Here is a 17,498-nt window from a genome sequence, read left to right as displayed (position 1 = left end):
ATAAATCAAATGTAAAATCAAATGTAACGTTTGCATAATAAACAAAATGATAATCAGTAAATAATTAAGGCACATTTTTAATCATCCGTAGAAACATTATGCATGTATTTACAATGAAACAGCAGGCTTATCAAACATTTATAATAACAGTGGAAAGGTCAGTAGGACCATGCCAGGAGTTTTCCCTGGCCTGGCCTGGTATTGGTGGTTAACCTCCGACACCAGGGGAGCTTCAAATGTGGTCTCTTCTCATTGATTTACAAGTTGCTGCTGATGATATCATTCACTGGAAAACAAGACAGGATGTGAGTCGTTTTACATCTATGGGGGACAGGTTTAGACTATATGAACTGTACATATGTTTTACACATTATTTTGACACTTTCAGTGGAAACCTTACAGGTGCCTTTCCATAAATCACCATATAATATAACTGATAATAATTAGCGTTTACTGTCATAGCAGTCATCTTTGCTCTATCGAGACATTTCAGTAACACATATTTTCCACCAGGTGTCATTACATTCCTTCGAACAAGTGGTCTAAAAAAATGAAAATCTGGGTCTGTGTGGGGTCACAGGCACTCACTGTATTTGGAGAGCATCTACCTTCATTTCCTGTATGTACGCTACATCAGTGAGGTATGGATGGAAACTTACTCCCCCGCTAGTGAAAGTGCAAGCGAGTGCTAAGCTTTATTTTTCACCTCTGAAGGATGTCTTAAACTAAACGGTTTAACTCCTTCTACATCACATAATTCTCTCCTTTCCCGTCTGTTCTACTCAGACTAACTTTAAGACTAACTTGCTGACCCAGTCTAAGCTCAGTTTAGCGCCAGTCTTGTGTTGATAAGTACTGGAAACACTCTGATTGCCTGATATTGATTGACTCGGACTAATAGAACTCAATAGTCTGCTGGTTCTGTCAGAGGCTATTTAAAGATCAACATAGACCCAAATGACACACATAGTGGGCTAGAGAGGGAGGGAGAGAGAGAGAGAGAGAGAGAGAGAGAGGGAGAGGGAGGGAGATACAGAGAGAGAGAGAGAGAGAGAGAGAGAGAGAGAGAGAGAAAGAGAGAGGCAGAGATGGACAGGGAGAGAGAGGGAGGGAGATACAGAGAGAGAGAGAGAGAGAGAGAGGGAGGGAGATACAGAGAGAGAGAGAGAGAGAGAGAGAGAAAGAAAGGGATGGAGGGGGGATTAAAGAGAGACAGAGAGAGCATCCATTTGAAAGTAGAGTGAATTTGTGACCAATGACAACTGTGTGCGTGTAAAAGAAAGAGAGGTAGAGAGGGTGAAAATGACAGATGCAGAAAGAGGGATGTAGAGATGAAAAAAGAGTGAGAGAATAAGTGAGTGTACAATTGCAGTCTATGTGACGTCCTCACCGTCATCCAAGTAATTCTTGTTCAAGTTCTCCTGCTTGACTGTGATTTTCCCAGGGATCAGCCCAGACAGGCAGCTGGTTGCTGGGCCTCCTTGGTCCTGTCCAGATCTGGCTCTGGGTTCTGGGTCTCTGTGGACCAGACCCTGGGTGTAGCATGGTGGGGACCTGCCCATGGGGAGCACTGTCTGGACCTGGACATACCCTCGATACCTCTGGCCACCACTGGCCCCTGAGGAAGCTCCAACAGGGCAGGACGACACTGGAGCCAGGTATTCTCCGTCACCTGGTCTGGTCTGGTCTGGCAGGGCACCTATTCCAACATGGTGACTGGCGTACAGGACCTGGGACTGGGGCCCTGGCTGGGGCTCTTGCTGGGGAGCCTGGCAAGGCTGACCCTGCTGGGGCCTGGTGAGAGTTTGGGCTGGGCTGCCACCAGTAAATGTGGCCCCTGATCCTGGAGGCTGGTGAGCACGGTTGATGCTGGTGGGGTGGTAGGCAGGTGGGGGCTTGTACTGGGCCTGGTAAAAGCTGTCACTGTGGTTGGGCACTAGCCCCGGCTGCTGGTAGGGTACCGTGCCTGGCATGGAGTGGTGGCTGGGGATGAGGTGGGTACTCTGGGTGTGGTAACCTGGTGTAGCAGTCTGTTTGGAGGCCTGGGACACAGCACAGCCTAGCAGACTGTACTGGTAGTCATCCACGGGCTCTCTCTTCACAGCTGTGGATGGAGGTAATGGAGAGCGCTGTAGTGTAAGTTATTACAGTTGCCATTGTGTTTGTGTGTCCACGTTTGCACGTGCATGAGTGTCCTGGTGAGAGTGTGTCAGGGGGTGCTGACCTGTCAGGGGAGAGTAGGTGAAGGGCTGGGACAGACTGCATTTGCGCCTCCCGTTCATCACAAAAAAGGTAACCTGGACTGCTTGGTGAAGGCTCAGGTCTCTGTACGGAGGCACCTCCACAAACAGGATGTTCTGTATACACACACATACAGAGACAGAGATAGAGAGTGAGAAAGAGAGAGTGAGAGAGAGAGAGAGAGAGAGAGACAGAGAGAGAGAGAGAGAGAGAGAGAGAGAGAGAGAGAGAGAGAGAGAGAGAGAGAGAGAGAGAGAGATGGGACAAAATGTTTCCAGAAAATGCTTTCCGTTGCAAACATTTATTACAGTTGTACAAACAGTTTTTTTTTTTTTAAACCCTGTATTGTTGACATGGACGTGGAAACATTTGCTTGATAAATGAATGTACTTGAAAGGTATTTCTAAATGAGCTTCTCATAGGGTGTACCTAGGAACAAGTGTATACTCTTGGCTCTAGATTGCGCTTTTGTTCCTGAGAGCGTAACACATTTACACTGTAGACATTTGATGTAGACACAAAGTAGATCAAATACTAGTTTTGTACTAGATTTAACTCAGCAAGTGCAAATAAGCAGGTATAAGAGAGTTGGACTCACAGGGCGGCTCTTGTCTCTGTCCACATTGGCCTCTGCTTCCCAGATCTGCACTTCTGACAGCAACCACAATCAACACAGTGTCAGTTTTTATCTGAAAACTTTGATTTCTTAAAGTAACGAGAAGTTGAATCATGTGAGCTTTCTTCAAGTAGTCATCTATAGCTGACGTCGGAAGAGTGGCAGAGGTTACTGTCCCATATCAGGTCGAGGGGACTTCCATATCCACTTTCACCAAGTTTCGCCAAAGGACACATACTTAAGTTAACTTCAAGTGCATGACTTCAGTGGATTTTGATGCAATCATGTAAATAACATGTCAATATCTTATTATGGGGATTATTGTTCAGTTATAGATAGTATAGTATAGTTATTGTTCAAATTATAGAACCCTGTGTAAATCAGTGTAAAATCTGTAAAACAAAAATTTGAGATCAATAGTTCACATTATGCGAATAATTTCGATACAAGTTATGACTCAGCCTACTTTCCCCTACAGTAGTGCTCACATCACCACACACAATCATAGACAAACAGCTCCCTGACAGTTATCGACCTGAGCCTGGAAATGGTGTGTGCTACAACTTCCTGTTGCACTAAACCACATTCTAAACAAGACCAGTTCAACTCATCCTGCAAGTACACATCCTGTGTCTTCTCTTCTCACACACCCACAGTGTTACCCAGTGCATCTGCCACAGCAGGCAAAAGGTGTGATATTTCCATGACAGTCGAATGATGATGGAATTTACATTTACATTACATTTACATTAAGTCATTTAGCAGACGCTCTTATCCAGAGCGACTTACAGTACAGGGACATTCCCCCGAGGCTAGTAGGGTGAAGTGCCTTGCCCAAGGACACAACGTCATTTTGCCTGGCGGGGAATCGAACCGGCAACCTTCAGATTACTAGCCCGATTCCCTAACCCCTCAGCCATCTGACACCCCTGAATTAATGATGCAACGCTGTTATGTTAAATCCTTTCTGTGTGTAATCAAACGATATTTGTCAGTTTCTGACAAATACCTTTTAGACCATTGACAGTTTTGCATGTTGCTTTTATAGCCCTAAATCACAGGTCCTGAATAAACATCAACGTCACCTATGCAAACAAGATTGAAAAACCCTGATGTAAAAATCACGCTATGACATGATACACAAGAGCAACTCTAGAATAGGAATCTTTCTCCATCTATGGAATGGGACTACAGACACAACCACTGAGAGGACTGAAGGGGGACTGTAAACTAATGCTCATGTAAGAAAAATCTAAAAGAAAAACGTCAAATAACATAATATTATCAGTACATAATATTGTTATATTGTATACAACAGCAAAATCAGTAGCAAATTGAAGCACCGTGAGGTAAATAAAGTAAGCTATGTCACATAAAAGCAATAGCAAAGAAATTAAAGATAAAAAAGTAACTTTCTTTGAAGTCAGTTTGTCTCACCATGTGTCTTTTCAGTAAACACCACCCTGGACTCGGAGGTGAAGTTCTGACCCACCAGGATCATCTGCTGGCCACCCAGAACCGAACAGCACTCCAGATCCTGGTTCTCCACCCTGGGGTACTCCTGGGCCGATCTCTGGGCTGTAGAACCACACCACAACAGAATACTTGCGTCACTAAACAAAGTTCTCACAAGAACACGCATTTGAGAATCAAAAACTGTACTTGACAGTACGTAACAATCCATAATCATGTATGTTTATTTGGTTGACTTGAGTGTGTCAGGGTAGTGGGAGGTTGGCCTGTGAGACAAGAAGACTTACAGCACTCGATAGGCTGGGAGGCCACCTGCAGGGAGACAACATGACCCGCTGGCTCTGGGATGTGGACGCGGTACACCAGGCGAACACGGGTGTTCTTACGCCCGATGTTCGTCTCTCCGTTCCTCAGCTCGATATCAGCGTTCCTCAGCTTCAAGATTCCGGCACAGTCAATCCTGTACATTGCAAATGCAGATAATAACTGTGTGTTCAATATATGCAGTACGGTTACATTATGAGTAATATATATGCAGCAGTGGTTGCACTATATGTAGGCCTATTTGTAGGTTATATGTAATGAATATATACTGTATATGTAAAGTCATGTATAGTAAATGGTGATAGCAGAGAAGATAGTAGATAGTGAACATTTGCATTTGTGTCTGTGTGTTTGTGTGTGTGTTTGTATGTGTGTGTGTTTGTGCATACACGCGCATGTTGTTCTCCTCCCTCCCCCTTACACTACTCTCATGTTGTTGCTAGGCTCCAGGGGCAGCTCCAGAGCCTTGGTGCCCTGGACACTTCTCTCCAGGCTGGGGGTGGTGACCGTCTTGCCCGTGATCCGGTGGACCTGGTAGAAGGAGTGGGGTCTCATGACCTTCTCGTCAGCCGTCCCGATGAACACCAGCAGACCCAGGGGCCCTGAGCCTCTGTACCCACACAACTGCAACAGAACAGATCTTCATGGCTTCCATAAAGTCGCTGAATAGGTGCGGTAAAAGGTGCGTTATTCATACAATAGATAGCCGGCTTAACAAACACACCAGGAAATGACCCAATGGGAGTGAAATAGAAAGGGAGAGAGAAAGAGAGAGAGAGATGAGAGGGACCCAGAGAAATGGAGAGAGAGAGACGGCTTGATAGAAAAAAGAATAAGAGAGAGAGAGAGCATACCTGGACCTCTGGGTGTCCTCCCCCAGGTGCCTTCACGGGCCCCCGGCTGCCCTCGGTCTCGTAGTGGGCCCGGTGGTGAGGCCGGGGCTGCTGCAGGATCTGGAGCTGGTACTGCCCTGACTGGCTGGGCACAGGCCAATCCAGAGGGGGCACCGAGGACACCGCGGGGACACTATGGAGGGAGAGAGGAGAGGAAGAGACAGGAAAGGGGGGGAGATGATGGGAGAGATGGTGGGAGAGGTGTTCAAGAATTAGGAACACTGTTATGATTTCGCGTTAATCACTACTCTCATGACTGATTCCTTTTCTACGATTGTGCAGTGGTACCTTAAGGCTCCATGGTGGGTCAGAGGGGAAGACCAGATGGGTGGGAGCACATAGAGGGTGTCAAGTCTAGCACCATGCCCAGTACCAGGCCCAGAATCAGGCCGGCCTCTCCTCTCCTGCTCACAGACCCAGACCTTAGTGTCAGCATACAGGCTACTCTGGTTCCCGGTGTCCCCATATGGACTGTCCTGTGTCTGGCTCTCCCCAAACAGGATACCCTGTGTCTGGGTCTCCCCCCACACATAGCTCTCCTTGCTGTTCCGCACCATCTTGGACGACACTGCTCTGTAGGGGCTACTTAGAAGCTCCTCCAGGTTGGGTGAGGCCTGAGCCTGGAGCCGGAGTGGAGCCTGGGGCTGGAGTTGGTGGTGAGATCCCTGGGGGATCTGTGGGCTGGGGCTGGGGCTCCGAGATCGCGGGTAGACTGGGGTCCCCAGGCTGGGGCTTCCACTGTACTGGTCATAGGTTCGTTTCCCCTGTGGTGAGGTGGAGCGTGAGCGGAGGTGGGAGAGGGAGTGTGGGTTTGGAGAAGGGGAGGAAGTCCGCTGGCTCTGCAGGAGCTGGAAGGTTTCCTCTGTGATGCTGTTACGGGGGGACGTGCCTGGAGAAGAGTGGCCTGAAGAGGTGCATATTCCCTGGAGCCCGGGGCACAGGTCCTGGGCCAGCTGCCCCACTCCCCCCCCACCTCCACTGGGGGAGACGCAAGGTGAGGCCCAGGGCGAGTTGCTCTCTGCCAGCCAACCTGTGGAGGAGTTGCTGCTGGCAGGACTCAGGCACTGCTGCTCCCTGTAGGCCGTAAGGGCTGTGGAGCTGGGGCTGCAGTCCAGGGACAGTGGATGGACAGGCTCCCACGATGGAGTGATTTCGATCCTGGGGCTGGGAGCAGGGGCGAGTCCTGGTCCGTTGGCTAGAAGCTCCAGGGGGTCGAGCCCAGCTCCAGACCCGGGGAGAAGGTCTGAGTGTTGGCTGGGGTCTTCAGGGTAGCTTTCTTCACATAGCTGGGGCAGCAGAGCAGGATGGGGGCTATTCCCTGTAATCACACAGTCAGTATGAGACACAGAGGGGAACTCTTGATGGTTAAGTATGGGGAACAGCACAAACCTAGACTGTATGCAGAATGAACACCACTGTTACAGTACAATTTATACATTAATGTTACCAAAGGTAATTGTAATTCAATTTACTGTACAGGGTATCAATTTCTGGTTAATGGTAATACAACACTTTCATTTTGTGACACAAAAGAACCACAACTGAAAGTGTAGTGGTTTACCAATTAAACCATGCAATTTGTTTCCATTATTGGTAGTACTAGTTCGGATGGTCTTGGCTGTGTGGCACTGAAACATCAAGAGAAATCTATAAGCACCAGACTGACTGGGCAATGTCAGTCTAGGCTTACTCCACTAACTGTGTAGACATAATCGTTTTTAGTATGACTCCTACACCAGTTACATTGACACACACACACATGTATTATTGCATAAAATACCAGAAATCTCACCGTTGTCACCCCCAGTGGAAAATTCAGGTCGGTTGTAATGGAACAGGTAGGAAAAGTCCAAGTCCTCTTCACTGTTATCTTGGCCATCCGTTGGTCTCACATAGCTTGGATCCAAGTCTCCATATGAAAACGCCATCGTTGTCGGTCAGTTTTCTAGAAAAAAAAAAGAATCGAAAAGTGCTCAAAAGGTTGAAGCCTTCTTGTTTCGATGGAACTTGTGACCGCAACAACAGAGATCACACAGTCGCTGCGCGGCTTCCTGCCTGCGTTGATGCAAGCATCTGATAACCGTGACTCCGAGCGTTTCACTGAGCCTGGAAATGTTGTGCATTATATATACGGTTCAGATGTAGATCATATCTTAGAACGATGACGATGACACTTTCTAATTTATTCAAAACAAGGATGATGGCCAATGATTAACTTAAGCAGATTTCCTTGTTGTAGGTTGAAGCCGGGGCTTAAAACCGCGACAGGTGCATCTGAAGTTACAGAACAAGGGAGGGACCTCACAGAAATGTATTGGAGAACTTCCAGTATTCTTTATCAATTCGCACAGTGCACTTTGCAAAATGTCACCAGTAGGGTGAGTCGTTGCTCCGCTCCACCGTTGAGGCATGAAAGTCAAAGCAGCTGGTTGTGACAAGCCGTTATTAGCCGGTAACATTTCAACTTTAGCGTTTGTCTAATTGTGGGGCAAGGCAAAAAATCCTCCGTTTTTTTAAATATTTTAACGTAGGTCTATTTAATTTCAATTCACGCAATTTCTTCATAATAAATAAGATAAATTACATAAATTTAACTGTTAAAACTGCAATCAGATAACTACAATACATAAATACAATCAGAACACTTTCCTAAATGTATGTTATGAATAAAGGAAGAGGAAGGTAAACCTTTCCCAGGCAATTCAACTGAGGAATGTTCCTGTAGGCAGGGGCGCCGCTGGTGTTTCTGACCAGACCCCCGTCCCGCCCCCGCCTGTAGGCCATATACTCACAGCCAGGGGCGTCTTAATAGCACTCGAGGCCCCTGGGCTATGGACTTTTATTTTCTTTTTTTTTAGGACCCCCACACGCTAATCGCACAATCGCACGAGTTGCTTGTATTGTTATTTACATTCCGTTGCACGATTTAGGCTGAAATTCAGTTTTTGTGGCAAAAAGTGCCTTGTGTCAACGAAGGGAACTCAGTGCTAGCCTACGTCACAACGTCAGCACACGTTAGCAAGGACACATGGATACAACGTGCATTGCTGTTGCACAGGCTCAGCAAGTATCGTATCGTGCCGTGGTGTACTAGCAGCATCATACATTTAAGCAATTCAAGACTTGCATGTACAGTAAGTAATGTCACAATAAATTATGTATTTAAACTCAAGCTTGTGTTGCGCGTCGCTGTATTCAATGCCACAGCCTAAACTTTGATTAAAAGAAACGTTTTTAATTTCTGGCGCATTCAAACAATCCCCTCAGTGAAGTTTGGCTAGCAACAGCAGCTAGGCTAGCTTGCTCGTAGCACAATTCAACTTCTCCACACAGGGCTCTAGACTGAGACTAAAAAGTCGCGTTTGAGGGCATATTTTCAGTTAGCAGATGGTACCATTTGAATCGCGATTCCATCTGAAAAATACTGCCGGTGACAACGTTGTTAGAATAGCTTGTCTCAAAGAGGGTTCAGCTTGTTTCATATGAAATGGACCCATCTGCAACCGAAGCAAGCAAGCACACCCTACAAATTGTACCCTCTCTAGTTTTTGTTAAATTTTGTTTAGATAAGGGGGGGGGGGGGGCTCCCCTCCCTGCACATACACCACCAGATGCCACTGTAGAGCAGAGTAATGACACCGCGAATACGGACGTTTATCATCATTATTATTTAGTATTATTATTAAGAGGCCCCTGATTGGTCGAGGCCCCGGGCTTAAACCCAGGTAAACCCGTGCATTAAGGCGCCACTGCTCACAGCCAGGGGCGTAGCCACGGGTAGGTTCGGGTACCCAATTTGTTCTAAGGCCTACCCAAAAACGAAAATATCTCAAAACAATGATGCACCGGGTGCACATCACATAGCAAATACGTTTTTTTTATTTTTTATGAAAAGATGCCTATCCATATTTTTCTAGGCCTACCCAAAAGATTATTCTGCCTACGCCCCTGCTTACAGCAGTCACATAATTAGGCCTCCACAAATCAAGACATTCAGTTTAGGTGATTCGCCCCTAACTCATTAGATTACCCAATAATTTCTTCACTTTCTTTCACTCTCGTTTTTTTTCTATTACTGCATGATGGATTCAATGAGGTAATCTAGTTGTGTGCTATTAACACCAGATTACCATGAGGGATTAGTGGTCCCCCTAAATATTGACTGTGACAAAATGAGATAATCTGGAGCTCAGTATGTGCCTTATGTGCATTTCCCCACGTCATTTTACCTGACTCTTAGCCCAAATAGAAGTTCTGCAGTAGGCCTACAGCACATTGTATACATACAAGTAATGATAAGTAAACACAATGCTGTAGAAATGCATGCATTCTGTTTGAATTCATAGCATTGACTTTGTTGGTCCTAATAAAGGGTTAATCTTTTGGTGAATAAGTTGTAATTGCAAAATTTCAGATGAGCTACAACACAACATACAATATATCACATATACATATAAAGAAATTGGATTTTTCACCTAAATGTCCACATAGATTTGTTCTAAAACGCACTTTAATTCAGAGTCAAAGTGGTCAAAATTGAAATCAATAAGCATATAGTGGAGTATGTATATTTATTTTTTCATGTGAATAAAATATTTTAAGTAATGCAATGTTACATTTATGTACAGAATTTAAGAAATAGATAATATAATAGATAATTTACCATACAAGAGAACATTATATTTTATATTTTTTTAACGTTCTTTAAAATTCATTGCCAGCTGCCTCGATACATTTCATTTGTACATCACAACTATTGTTTGGTCAACAACTAACTCTTAGATATAAATAGTTGTGTATTAGTTTGAGGTATATCTGACAGGATTACATGAATATATGTAGTCTCATATATACTATAAATTGTTAATATTATTTACACAGCAGCAGTTTAAGGGAGTTTATGGCCTTGAAGGTCCATGGTAACAGTGGTAATGCCTTTTGAAGAGGACAGGGTGGGCTGGGGGGTGGAAGGGTTGCAGGTCCAACATCCAACCTGTAGAGAGGAGAAGACAGATGATGAATGGAAATTGTCATTTTTCGCCATTATTTATTTAAATGAAAACAATTCAAGTAACCCTAATGTACCTTAACAAAAACACAAATCAGATTTACTGTAACCCTCAAAAAAAATAATTGCAGTTTTGTTCAACTTGTTCTACTGTGTCCCTGGTTGACCTGTGGCACGTTGCCTGTGAGTGTGCTAGCAGCATGTTGCCTGTGAGTGTGCTAGCAGCATGTTGCCTGTGAGTGTGCTAGCAGCATGTTGCCTGTGAGTGTGCTAGCAGCATGTTGCCTGTGAGTGTGCTAGCAGCAGTCCTTGAGGGATGAACAGCCATCTTACCTGATCTTATCGCTTGTTGAATGCCACTGGGAGTTCCCGGTTTGGAACCAGGGTTCCAGAATGGATTGCTTCCACTGGCTCATTATCTGTGGCCACAATGTCATAATCCCTGACCAGCTGATAGAGAGAGAGAGAGAGATAGAGGGAGAGAGAGGGAGAGAGAGAGAGAGAGAGAGAGAGAGAGAGAGAGAGGGAGAGAGAGAGGGGGAGGGGGAGAGGGAGGGGCGGCCATTAGATAATAACCGACTTGTAAACGTTTTGTTTTCGCCGCATGGACTGAACTGAAACAAATCTAAGGTGACCTGACCCCCAAACTGAACCACACTGCTTACCCAGCACAGTGCCAGCTGCAGCTGGAGCTCTGCCAGCCTGCGCCCGATACACATCCTCTTCCCAATGCCGAAGGGAACGTGGGCGAAGGGGTTTATGGTTCTGGTCTCCCTCAGCCAGCGCTCAGGCATGAACCGAGTCCCCTCGCTGAAGTAGTCCTCGTTAGAACCCAGCGCGTGACTGTTGATCATCAGGACGGTCTGAGGAGCAACATTCAATCAGTCATTCGGTTTGCCAATGAATCAACGATTCAATCAATCAATATACAATCAACATTGTCCAAAAGTTAGTCAATCCCAGGGCTGTTGGTGTGACTCAATATCCCACGAGCCCCACAAACTGGGCCCTCCCGAATCATCCCCTTTTCCTTTTCAAGTCTTTCCTATTCTGAACCCTGAGAGCAACTTTGTGTACAAATGCGCCCCCTGCTGGAGAGACTAATGTACGGCAGTTCACTTTGACCGTTCGGCTATACGTATGTGAGTCGGTTACAGTGGATCAGTGATACTTTAAAACAGCTTCAGTCGAACATCCATCAAACGTAAATTAATGTAAGCTGCAAGCATGGACCAGGGGGGTGAGGGGAGCTAAGCCACTTACCCCCTTGGGAATGGAGTAATCCCCCAACACAGTGTCTTTGTCCAGGGTCCGACTCGTGAATGGAACTGACGGCGATAACCTGCAAGAATTTCAAAAACAGCGCTTGGGAATGATGCCTTTATCTGGTGTGGTCGGGGTCTGCATGGCCTAAAGCTCTTTAGCATTAGCTAAACATACTTCAATTTTTCTCAAAAGACAAGTTGAAAGGGATTGTAATCCCTGTCAAAGGCTGAGGACATTCTCTGCCTGGGTTGTAGTATTAGGTAACATATAAAACACTTGTGACTGCATGGGATACAGTGTTGTGGTGTACAGGGGGTCAGTGAGGAGACGTTTGAACGTGAGACACCATACTGTTTTTGTGAACCACATACCTATCCCATGAAGCTTGTTTTTGAGCTAGCTATTCATGCATGCACTTGCTTCTTAATCACTGGCCTACTTTGGTGTATTTCTACATAGTGCAACCATAATTGGTTTAAATCCCTATCCATGTGTAGGATATGGTTTATCATACTCTCACATTATGTGACACCTATTCTAGGGACACTATGTGCATGAGAATATGGTTAACATAAATTCTACAACATAAATATATGTAAATATTGTTGTTGTGCTGCAATTTTCCTGACTAGGTTAGGACACACATTTAATTATTTGAACTAGTTTGGCACTCATGATGTTATTGTCCTGACGATGTTGACACCCACACATGTTATTGTGTAGATTAGGTTGGCATACAGACAAAAAAGGAAGCTGAGTTTAAAAACAAACAAAACATTAAAGTTTTGTCCAAGAGGAGCCAATGGTCAAGAACAGCCCTCATATATTATATAAATAAAACAGACATACATCAACAAATAGAAATGTGTACCTCATTGACTCCTTGAGGCAGGCCTTGAGGTAGGGCATGCTCTTGATGTGCTCGGCACACGGGTTCTCATTGGCAGGAATCACCTGTTGGATCTCCTGCAGGAGCCTCTCCTGGGCGCCAGGGTTACGGGACAGGTTGAAAATAGCCCACAGCAGGCTGTTGGCAGTCTACAGAACACAAACATTTTACATTTACATTTTTGTCATTTAGCAGACGCTCTTATCCAGAACGACTTAAGTAAGTACAGGGACATTCCCCCCGAGGCAAGTAGGGTGAAGTGCCTTGCCCGAGGAACAACATAATTTTGCACGGCCAGAATCGAACCGGCAACCTTCAGATTAATAGCCTGATTCCCTAACCGCTCAGCCATCTGACCCCCCCAAACACGGTGGTGGGGAGGCATGGGAAGAAGCAGAAGAGAGGGGGAATGTAATAGAGAGTGAGGGAGAGGGGGAGCGAGAGGGAAAGGGGGGTGGGGAGGGAGGGAGGGAGGTTGTCATTTAGGGAGCTACTATAACAGCATTCCAAAGAGGGGTCCTAAAAGGAGCTCTGGAATGTGTTGGTGTTCCTCAAGAGAGGCCACAGCTCCCTCCGAACAGGCATATACTCCCACGTCCTGCCTTATTTAAACTCTGCTCTTTTCACACCTGTCTTTTTATTTCCTTGAGGGTTTGAAACTTAAAAGGCAGCTACTGGGGGAAAGGTGAAAAACCGCTGAAGATGTTTATGAAGGGGGTTCACTCATGTCTTTCAAAAGGGTTAGGTTGAGTGTGCGTGTACATGTGCGTGTGTGTGTGCGTGCGTGCGTGCGTGCGTGCGTGTGTGTGTGTGAGAGAGAGAGAGAGAGAGAGAGAGAGAGAGAGACTCACCGTCTCCACCCCTCCGATCTGCAGCTCAGTGATGGCAGCGTACAGTTCCTTCTTGGACAAACGGCTGTTGCGGTAGATGTCAGACAGGAAGGTGTCATCACCTGTACCAGCCGAGTGTTGCTTTAGCTTCCTGTCGATGTAGACTTTTGCTGAGGATGAAAATACACTGTTGTCAAAAAAGGTCTACAGGATGTGAATCCATCATTTTATATCTCATCACGGTGGTTTGTATCTTAAATGTTTGTCTCACTTGACTCTTTATTTTTCCTTTTTATTTTTTTTCATCAGTTTAGCAAAACTGTTTTCATCCGCCCCACATCCACTTTAAAACTGACAGATAACAAGCATGGTTGTCCATGCAAAAACATTGTGTACTATTTCCATAAGTCATGACCTCACTCACACGCTTTGCCCATCGCTACTTTCAAAAGACCTCCAGCTGCTTAATCCCTGGCACTTACAACCAGCACCCATGTGCAGCCATTATGAGGTGAAAGTGTGTGTGTGTGTGTGTGTAAGAACAGGTGCTTGCATGACAACAACAATGAAGAATGCAGCACAAGAAACGGTTAGTAGCAAGGCTTCAGCAAACAGTTCACTCCCCCCTCTTACTCTTACTTTCTCCATCCCTCTATCCCTCCTTCCCTCCTTCCCTCCTTCCCTCCTTCCCTCCTTCCCTCCTCCCCTCCTTCCCTCTGTCCCTCCTCCACCTACTATAAATATTTGGCAATGTTTTCCCCCTTAGGTCACCCAGTTTATTACTAGCGGCTTTCAATTACAGAGCCCCTAGTCCACACTCTCCTCCTCCTCCTCCTCTTCTCTCTGTTTTCTCTACCCTGTCTCCAATTCCCCCCCCCCCTCCTCCTCCTCTTTCTCCACCTCCCTCCCTCATTCTGTACAATCACCTGACTGGAAAACACGCAAATCGGTTTGTGGGTCACACGTCATATGTTGGAACACCGGAGCACATGTGAGGTGGGGATGGGGAGGGGGGGGGGGCTGGAGTTCAGTGGTTTAAATGGAGGGAAAGTGTAAGAAAAGGGGAGGGGTTACTTTTAAGGGGGCGGGATACAAGGGAAAAACAATACAAGGCAGAGAAAGCTCATTGGACACATGGTTGTGGGGCTGGGGGCTTGGGGGGTCACACCACTGTCATGGTGGACTGAGGACGTGCATGAGGGTTTCAGGAGGGAGGGGTGCTGTGGGAGTACCTGTGCTGAAGATGCGATCCCAGGCGGCTGTGTGGTCTTGCCAGGTCTTGGTGTTCAGCTTCCTGTGCAGCTCCACCGGTGTGACCATCATCATGCCAAATGAATTCATCATCTACAGAGAAAAAAAAAAAAAGATACAACAATAATAGAAAGATACATGATCAGTGTCATAAAAACACAACAACAGCAATCAATCATGCAATCCCAAAAATTCAGAAGACTCTAACATATCCCGGCATTTTCATGGGAGATTTTAACTACACAATGTACATAACGGATAGAGGTTATTCTGCAAGACCTTTGTAAAGGTCCTGTTGGTTTGTCTGTTTTTCACTCACTACATGTCCGATATCGTATAGGCCCTACTGCTGTGTCAGTACGTGTAGTGATTATAGCCCGCTCTAGTGAACTCGGTGAACCACTCTAGTAAAGTTTTAGAGAAACTCAGCCTGCAATCTGCCTCCAGTTGACAAGATAATCAGTTTATTAAGTGATATCGAGGGTCCACCCAGCACCGACAGTGAATACAATAGTATGCTAAATATACAGATTTCGTCGTAAAGTGATAGTTTAGATTGTTTGCAGCAATGAATTATATAGCCTTGTTTACTTACTGTTTTTACAGACGTGATGAAGTTTATTGCCTCTTCATTGATTTTCTCATTCAGAAGTCCAAATCGTTTGTCGTAGAGAACAAAACAAATTGCTGTAACGATAAAGCAGGACTTCTTAGAAAAGTTTATTCCTGATTCATTCAGTTCAGTGATAACCTCTTAAATCTATTGAACGTATTTCCTTCGTTTTTCATTCCAAGCATTTTTTGGAAATGTTAAACTGGTCATTTAACTTACTTTCAAATGACCATTTATTCAGTTCGAAATACAAATCGTCCATTTTTCCACCGACGTTCTCCTTCCCAATTCTTTTAACGAAATCTACCATGACCTATAAATAAAAATAATATATATTTTTTAAGCAATTTCACACGTTTTTTATTAAGGCTCATCAAGGATCAAAATGTATTTTTGACAGACAATAAACTAACGAACTAACCTCATTTATCTTCCCATCAAGTTTCATGATCTCAGTGGGTTTCATCAGTTTCTGCTGAAAGACGCTCCTCACCCTCTGCCAATCTTCGCCCTCCCTGAAAACAGCCCAAGCATTAGGCTACACAAAAGATAATCAAAACCCAAAATGCTTATTAAATGTAAATGAAAGATCGTTAAGAAAGAATGTGAGTCTTACAGAATGAGGAGTCCATACGCCTCGTCTCTCATGTCTCTGTAAGCCTTCCACGGCTTGATCTCTAAGCGCTGTGGATAGTTGCTTTCCTTTCTGTAGAGCGCTTCTAGCAAGCAAGGAGCGCCTATGTGGACAGACTCAAATGATCCCAGTTTCATCCGGAATATTTTACCGAATTTCTTGTGGTAATCAACCTGAAACAGAGAAAAAGACAACGTATTGAATCTACAAGTTCCAGTATTGGTAGTAAATTGAGTGGAACATTTTTTTCGATGTATTTATGAAAAAATTACAAAACGTTCTCATCTGTGTTTACCAGTGCGTTGTGTTGTCGTGTCAAGCCTCCTCTGAAGAGAAGTTCAATCAGGCTTCCAACCACAGGCCATCTGGTTGGTCCGGGAAGCGCATCAATGCTGGGCGCCGCGGCACGGATGTGTCCACAAGGCGCAACCTCCGCAGCATCCTTCGAGTCCAGGACGCACACTGAAGATGTAGGCTTGAAGTGCTGCAAGCCCACTGATTTCTTTTTCAGTAACTCGACAATCTGCGGGACTTTTTGAATCTGTGCCCTCATTCTTGAATAAGTGGAATAGTTGTATAAATGTTTTGGGATCTCTGGAGATGATCAATTTCTGTGCGTCAAGAAAAACTTAATTGTTTCCTTTATATTTCCTGGGCTTCTGTTTCTTGGAAGCGATACACCTTTTCCCACTTATATACCCTGAGCGTTTATTCCAACTCACCACAGAACCAATCAGGGACCGGTCCTGCCTGGTGTGGCCCGCGAGCCCACCATTGCTCCATGTATCCACGTTGTGAGTCTTACATGACCCCAGACAGAACGAGGAAGTGCGCCCCCTTCTCACCCCCCTTCTCTGCTTTATAAATAAACAGCCAGGTCCGAGAGAAGGTGACGCGGTTCACCTGAACCATCATGCCTGGATTGGAAGAACCGAAACTCTGGCAAAGCTAATACTACGACCTCACTTCGGTACTTCGTACAAATATTTGATCATTTCGATCTCTGCGTACTAGTGGAGGGGAGGGGGAGGAAAGGGCAATGGAGTGTACAGAGTCGAAGATTTGCGTGTGCTTTGTGTGTTTAGAGTGATTAAAACATTTGATGATGTTTGATTAATCAGTTGTCTACTATCCAACATGTCAAACATCTCTTCGTTTTTATTATGGTATGATGCATCAAACTACAGTTTATTATTTTGTTTGTCAGTTCTTCTCTCACACCTTCCATGGTGGCAATAAATAAAAAATTAAATAGTTAATTATTGCTTATTATTATAATTTCTACAATATTCTACATTGATCAAAAAGTTCTCAAACACAGAAACAAAACGTAATGAAACAGTGTGTTGAGCAATGCACACACACAAAGTCTGGTTATTCCAGTTGGTTACATGTTCAAGCACTGTAAAAAGAAAGGCATTGCCTCGCAACAACTCCAATCATTCGGAGTGCCCACCCAG

General features: G+C 45.1%; 2 protein-coding genes across 3 annotated transcripts; both read right to left on the bottom strand.

Annotated features, from left to right (window-relative positions):
* Positions 1-61: 61 nt before the first annotated feature.
* LOC136941735 (nuclear factor of activated T-cells, cytoplasmic 2-like) lies at positions 62-7,625 on the bottom strand. 2 transcript variants are annotated; one of them, XM_067234310.1, is made up of 10 exons: positions 7,328-7,625; positions 5,836-6,865; positions 5,509-5,680; positions 5,076-5,278; positions 4,618-4,790; positions 4,295-4,435; positions 2,840-2,892; positions 2,225-2,357; positions 1,391-2,104; positions 62-286 (listed from the first exon to the last, which is right to left on the bottom strand). In XM_067234310.1, the coding sequence occupies exons 1-10, from the start codon at positions 7,473-7,475 to the stop codon at positions 258-260; spliced, it is 2,796 nt and encodes a 931-aa protein (XP_067090411.1). In that variant the 5' UTR covers positions 7,476-7,625; the 3' UTR covers positions 62-257. The 2 variants fall into 2 exon arrangements, with proteins under 2 accessions (XP_067090411.1, XP_067090420.1); XM_067234319.1 differs by having other exon boundaries at positions 5,836-6,833.
* A 2,553-nt stretch (positions 7,626-10,178) lies between these two features.
* Positions 10,179-16,591, bottom strand: cyp24a1 (cytochrome P450, family 24, subfamily A, polypeptide 1). Its single transcript, XM_067242490.1, has 12 exons — positions 16,334-16,591; positions 16,021-16,211; positions 15,826-15,919; positions 15,624-15,717; positions 15,387-15,478; positions 14,773-14,884; positions 13,562-13,710; positions 12,693-12,859; positions 11,819-11,897; positions 11,221-11,418; positions 10,889-11,005; positions 10,179-10,540 (listed from the first exon to the last, which is right to left on the bottom strand). The coding sequence occupies exons 1-11, from the start codon at positions 16,589-16,591 to the stop codon at positions 10,895-10,897; spliced, it is 1,545 nt and encodes a 514-aa protein (XP_067098591.1). The 3' UTR covers positions 10,179-10,540; positions 10,889-10,894.
* Between the last annotated feature and the right edge of the window lie 907 nt (positions 16,592-17,498).

The sequence above is a fragment of the Osmerus mordax genome, chromosome 1 (genome assembly GCF_038355195.1).
Source record: "Osmerus mordax isolate fOsmMor3 chromosome 1, fOsmMor3.pri, whole genome shotgun sequence".
NCBI lineage: Eukaryota > Metazoa > Chordata > Actinopteri > Osmeriformes > Osmeridae > Osmerus > Osmerus mordax.
The sequence above is the reverse complement of the archived record's forward strand: the minus strand, read 5'-3'. Positions and strand labels throughout refer to the sequence as shown.

Bases quoted from the DNA above. Each gene is read 5' to 3' on its own strand.
- LOC136941735 (XM_067234310.1), bottom strand. From the start codon at position 7,475: ATGGCGTTTTCATATGGAGACTTGGATCCAAGCTATGTGAGACCAACG. The intron at 6,866-7,327 runs GTATTTTATGCA...GTGTGATTACAG, and splicing joins TGACAACGGTGAGATTTCTG to GGAATAGCCCCCATCCTGCT. The intron at 287-1,390 runs GTGAGGACGTCA...CTTGTTTTCCAG, and splicing joins CAAGAATTACTTGGATGACG to TGAATGATATCATCAGCAGC.
- cyp24a1 (XM_067242490.1), bottom strand. From the start codon at position 16,591: ATGAGGGCACAGATTCAAAAAGTCCCGCAGATTGTCGAGTTACTGAAA. The intron at 15,479-15,623 runs GTAAGTTAAATG...TTATCGTTACAG, and splicing joins GAATAAATGGTCATTTGAAA to CAATTTGTTTTGTTCTCTAC. The intron at 11,419-11,818 runs GTAAGTGGCTTA...GTTGCTCCTCAG, and splicing joins ATTACTCCATTCCCAAGGGG to ACCGTCCTGATGATCAACAG.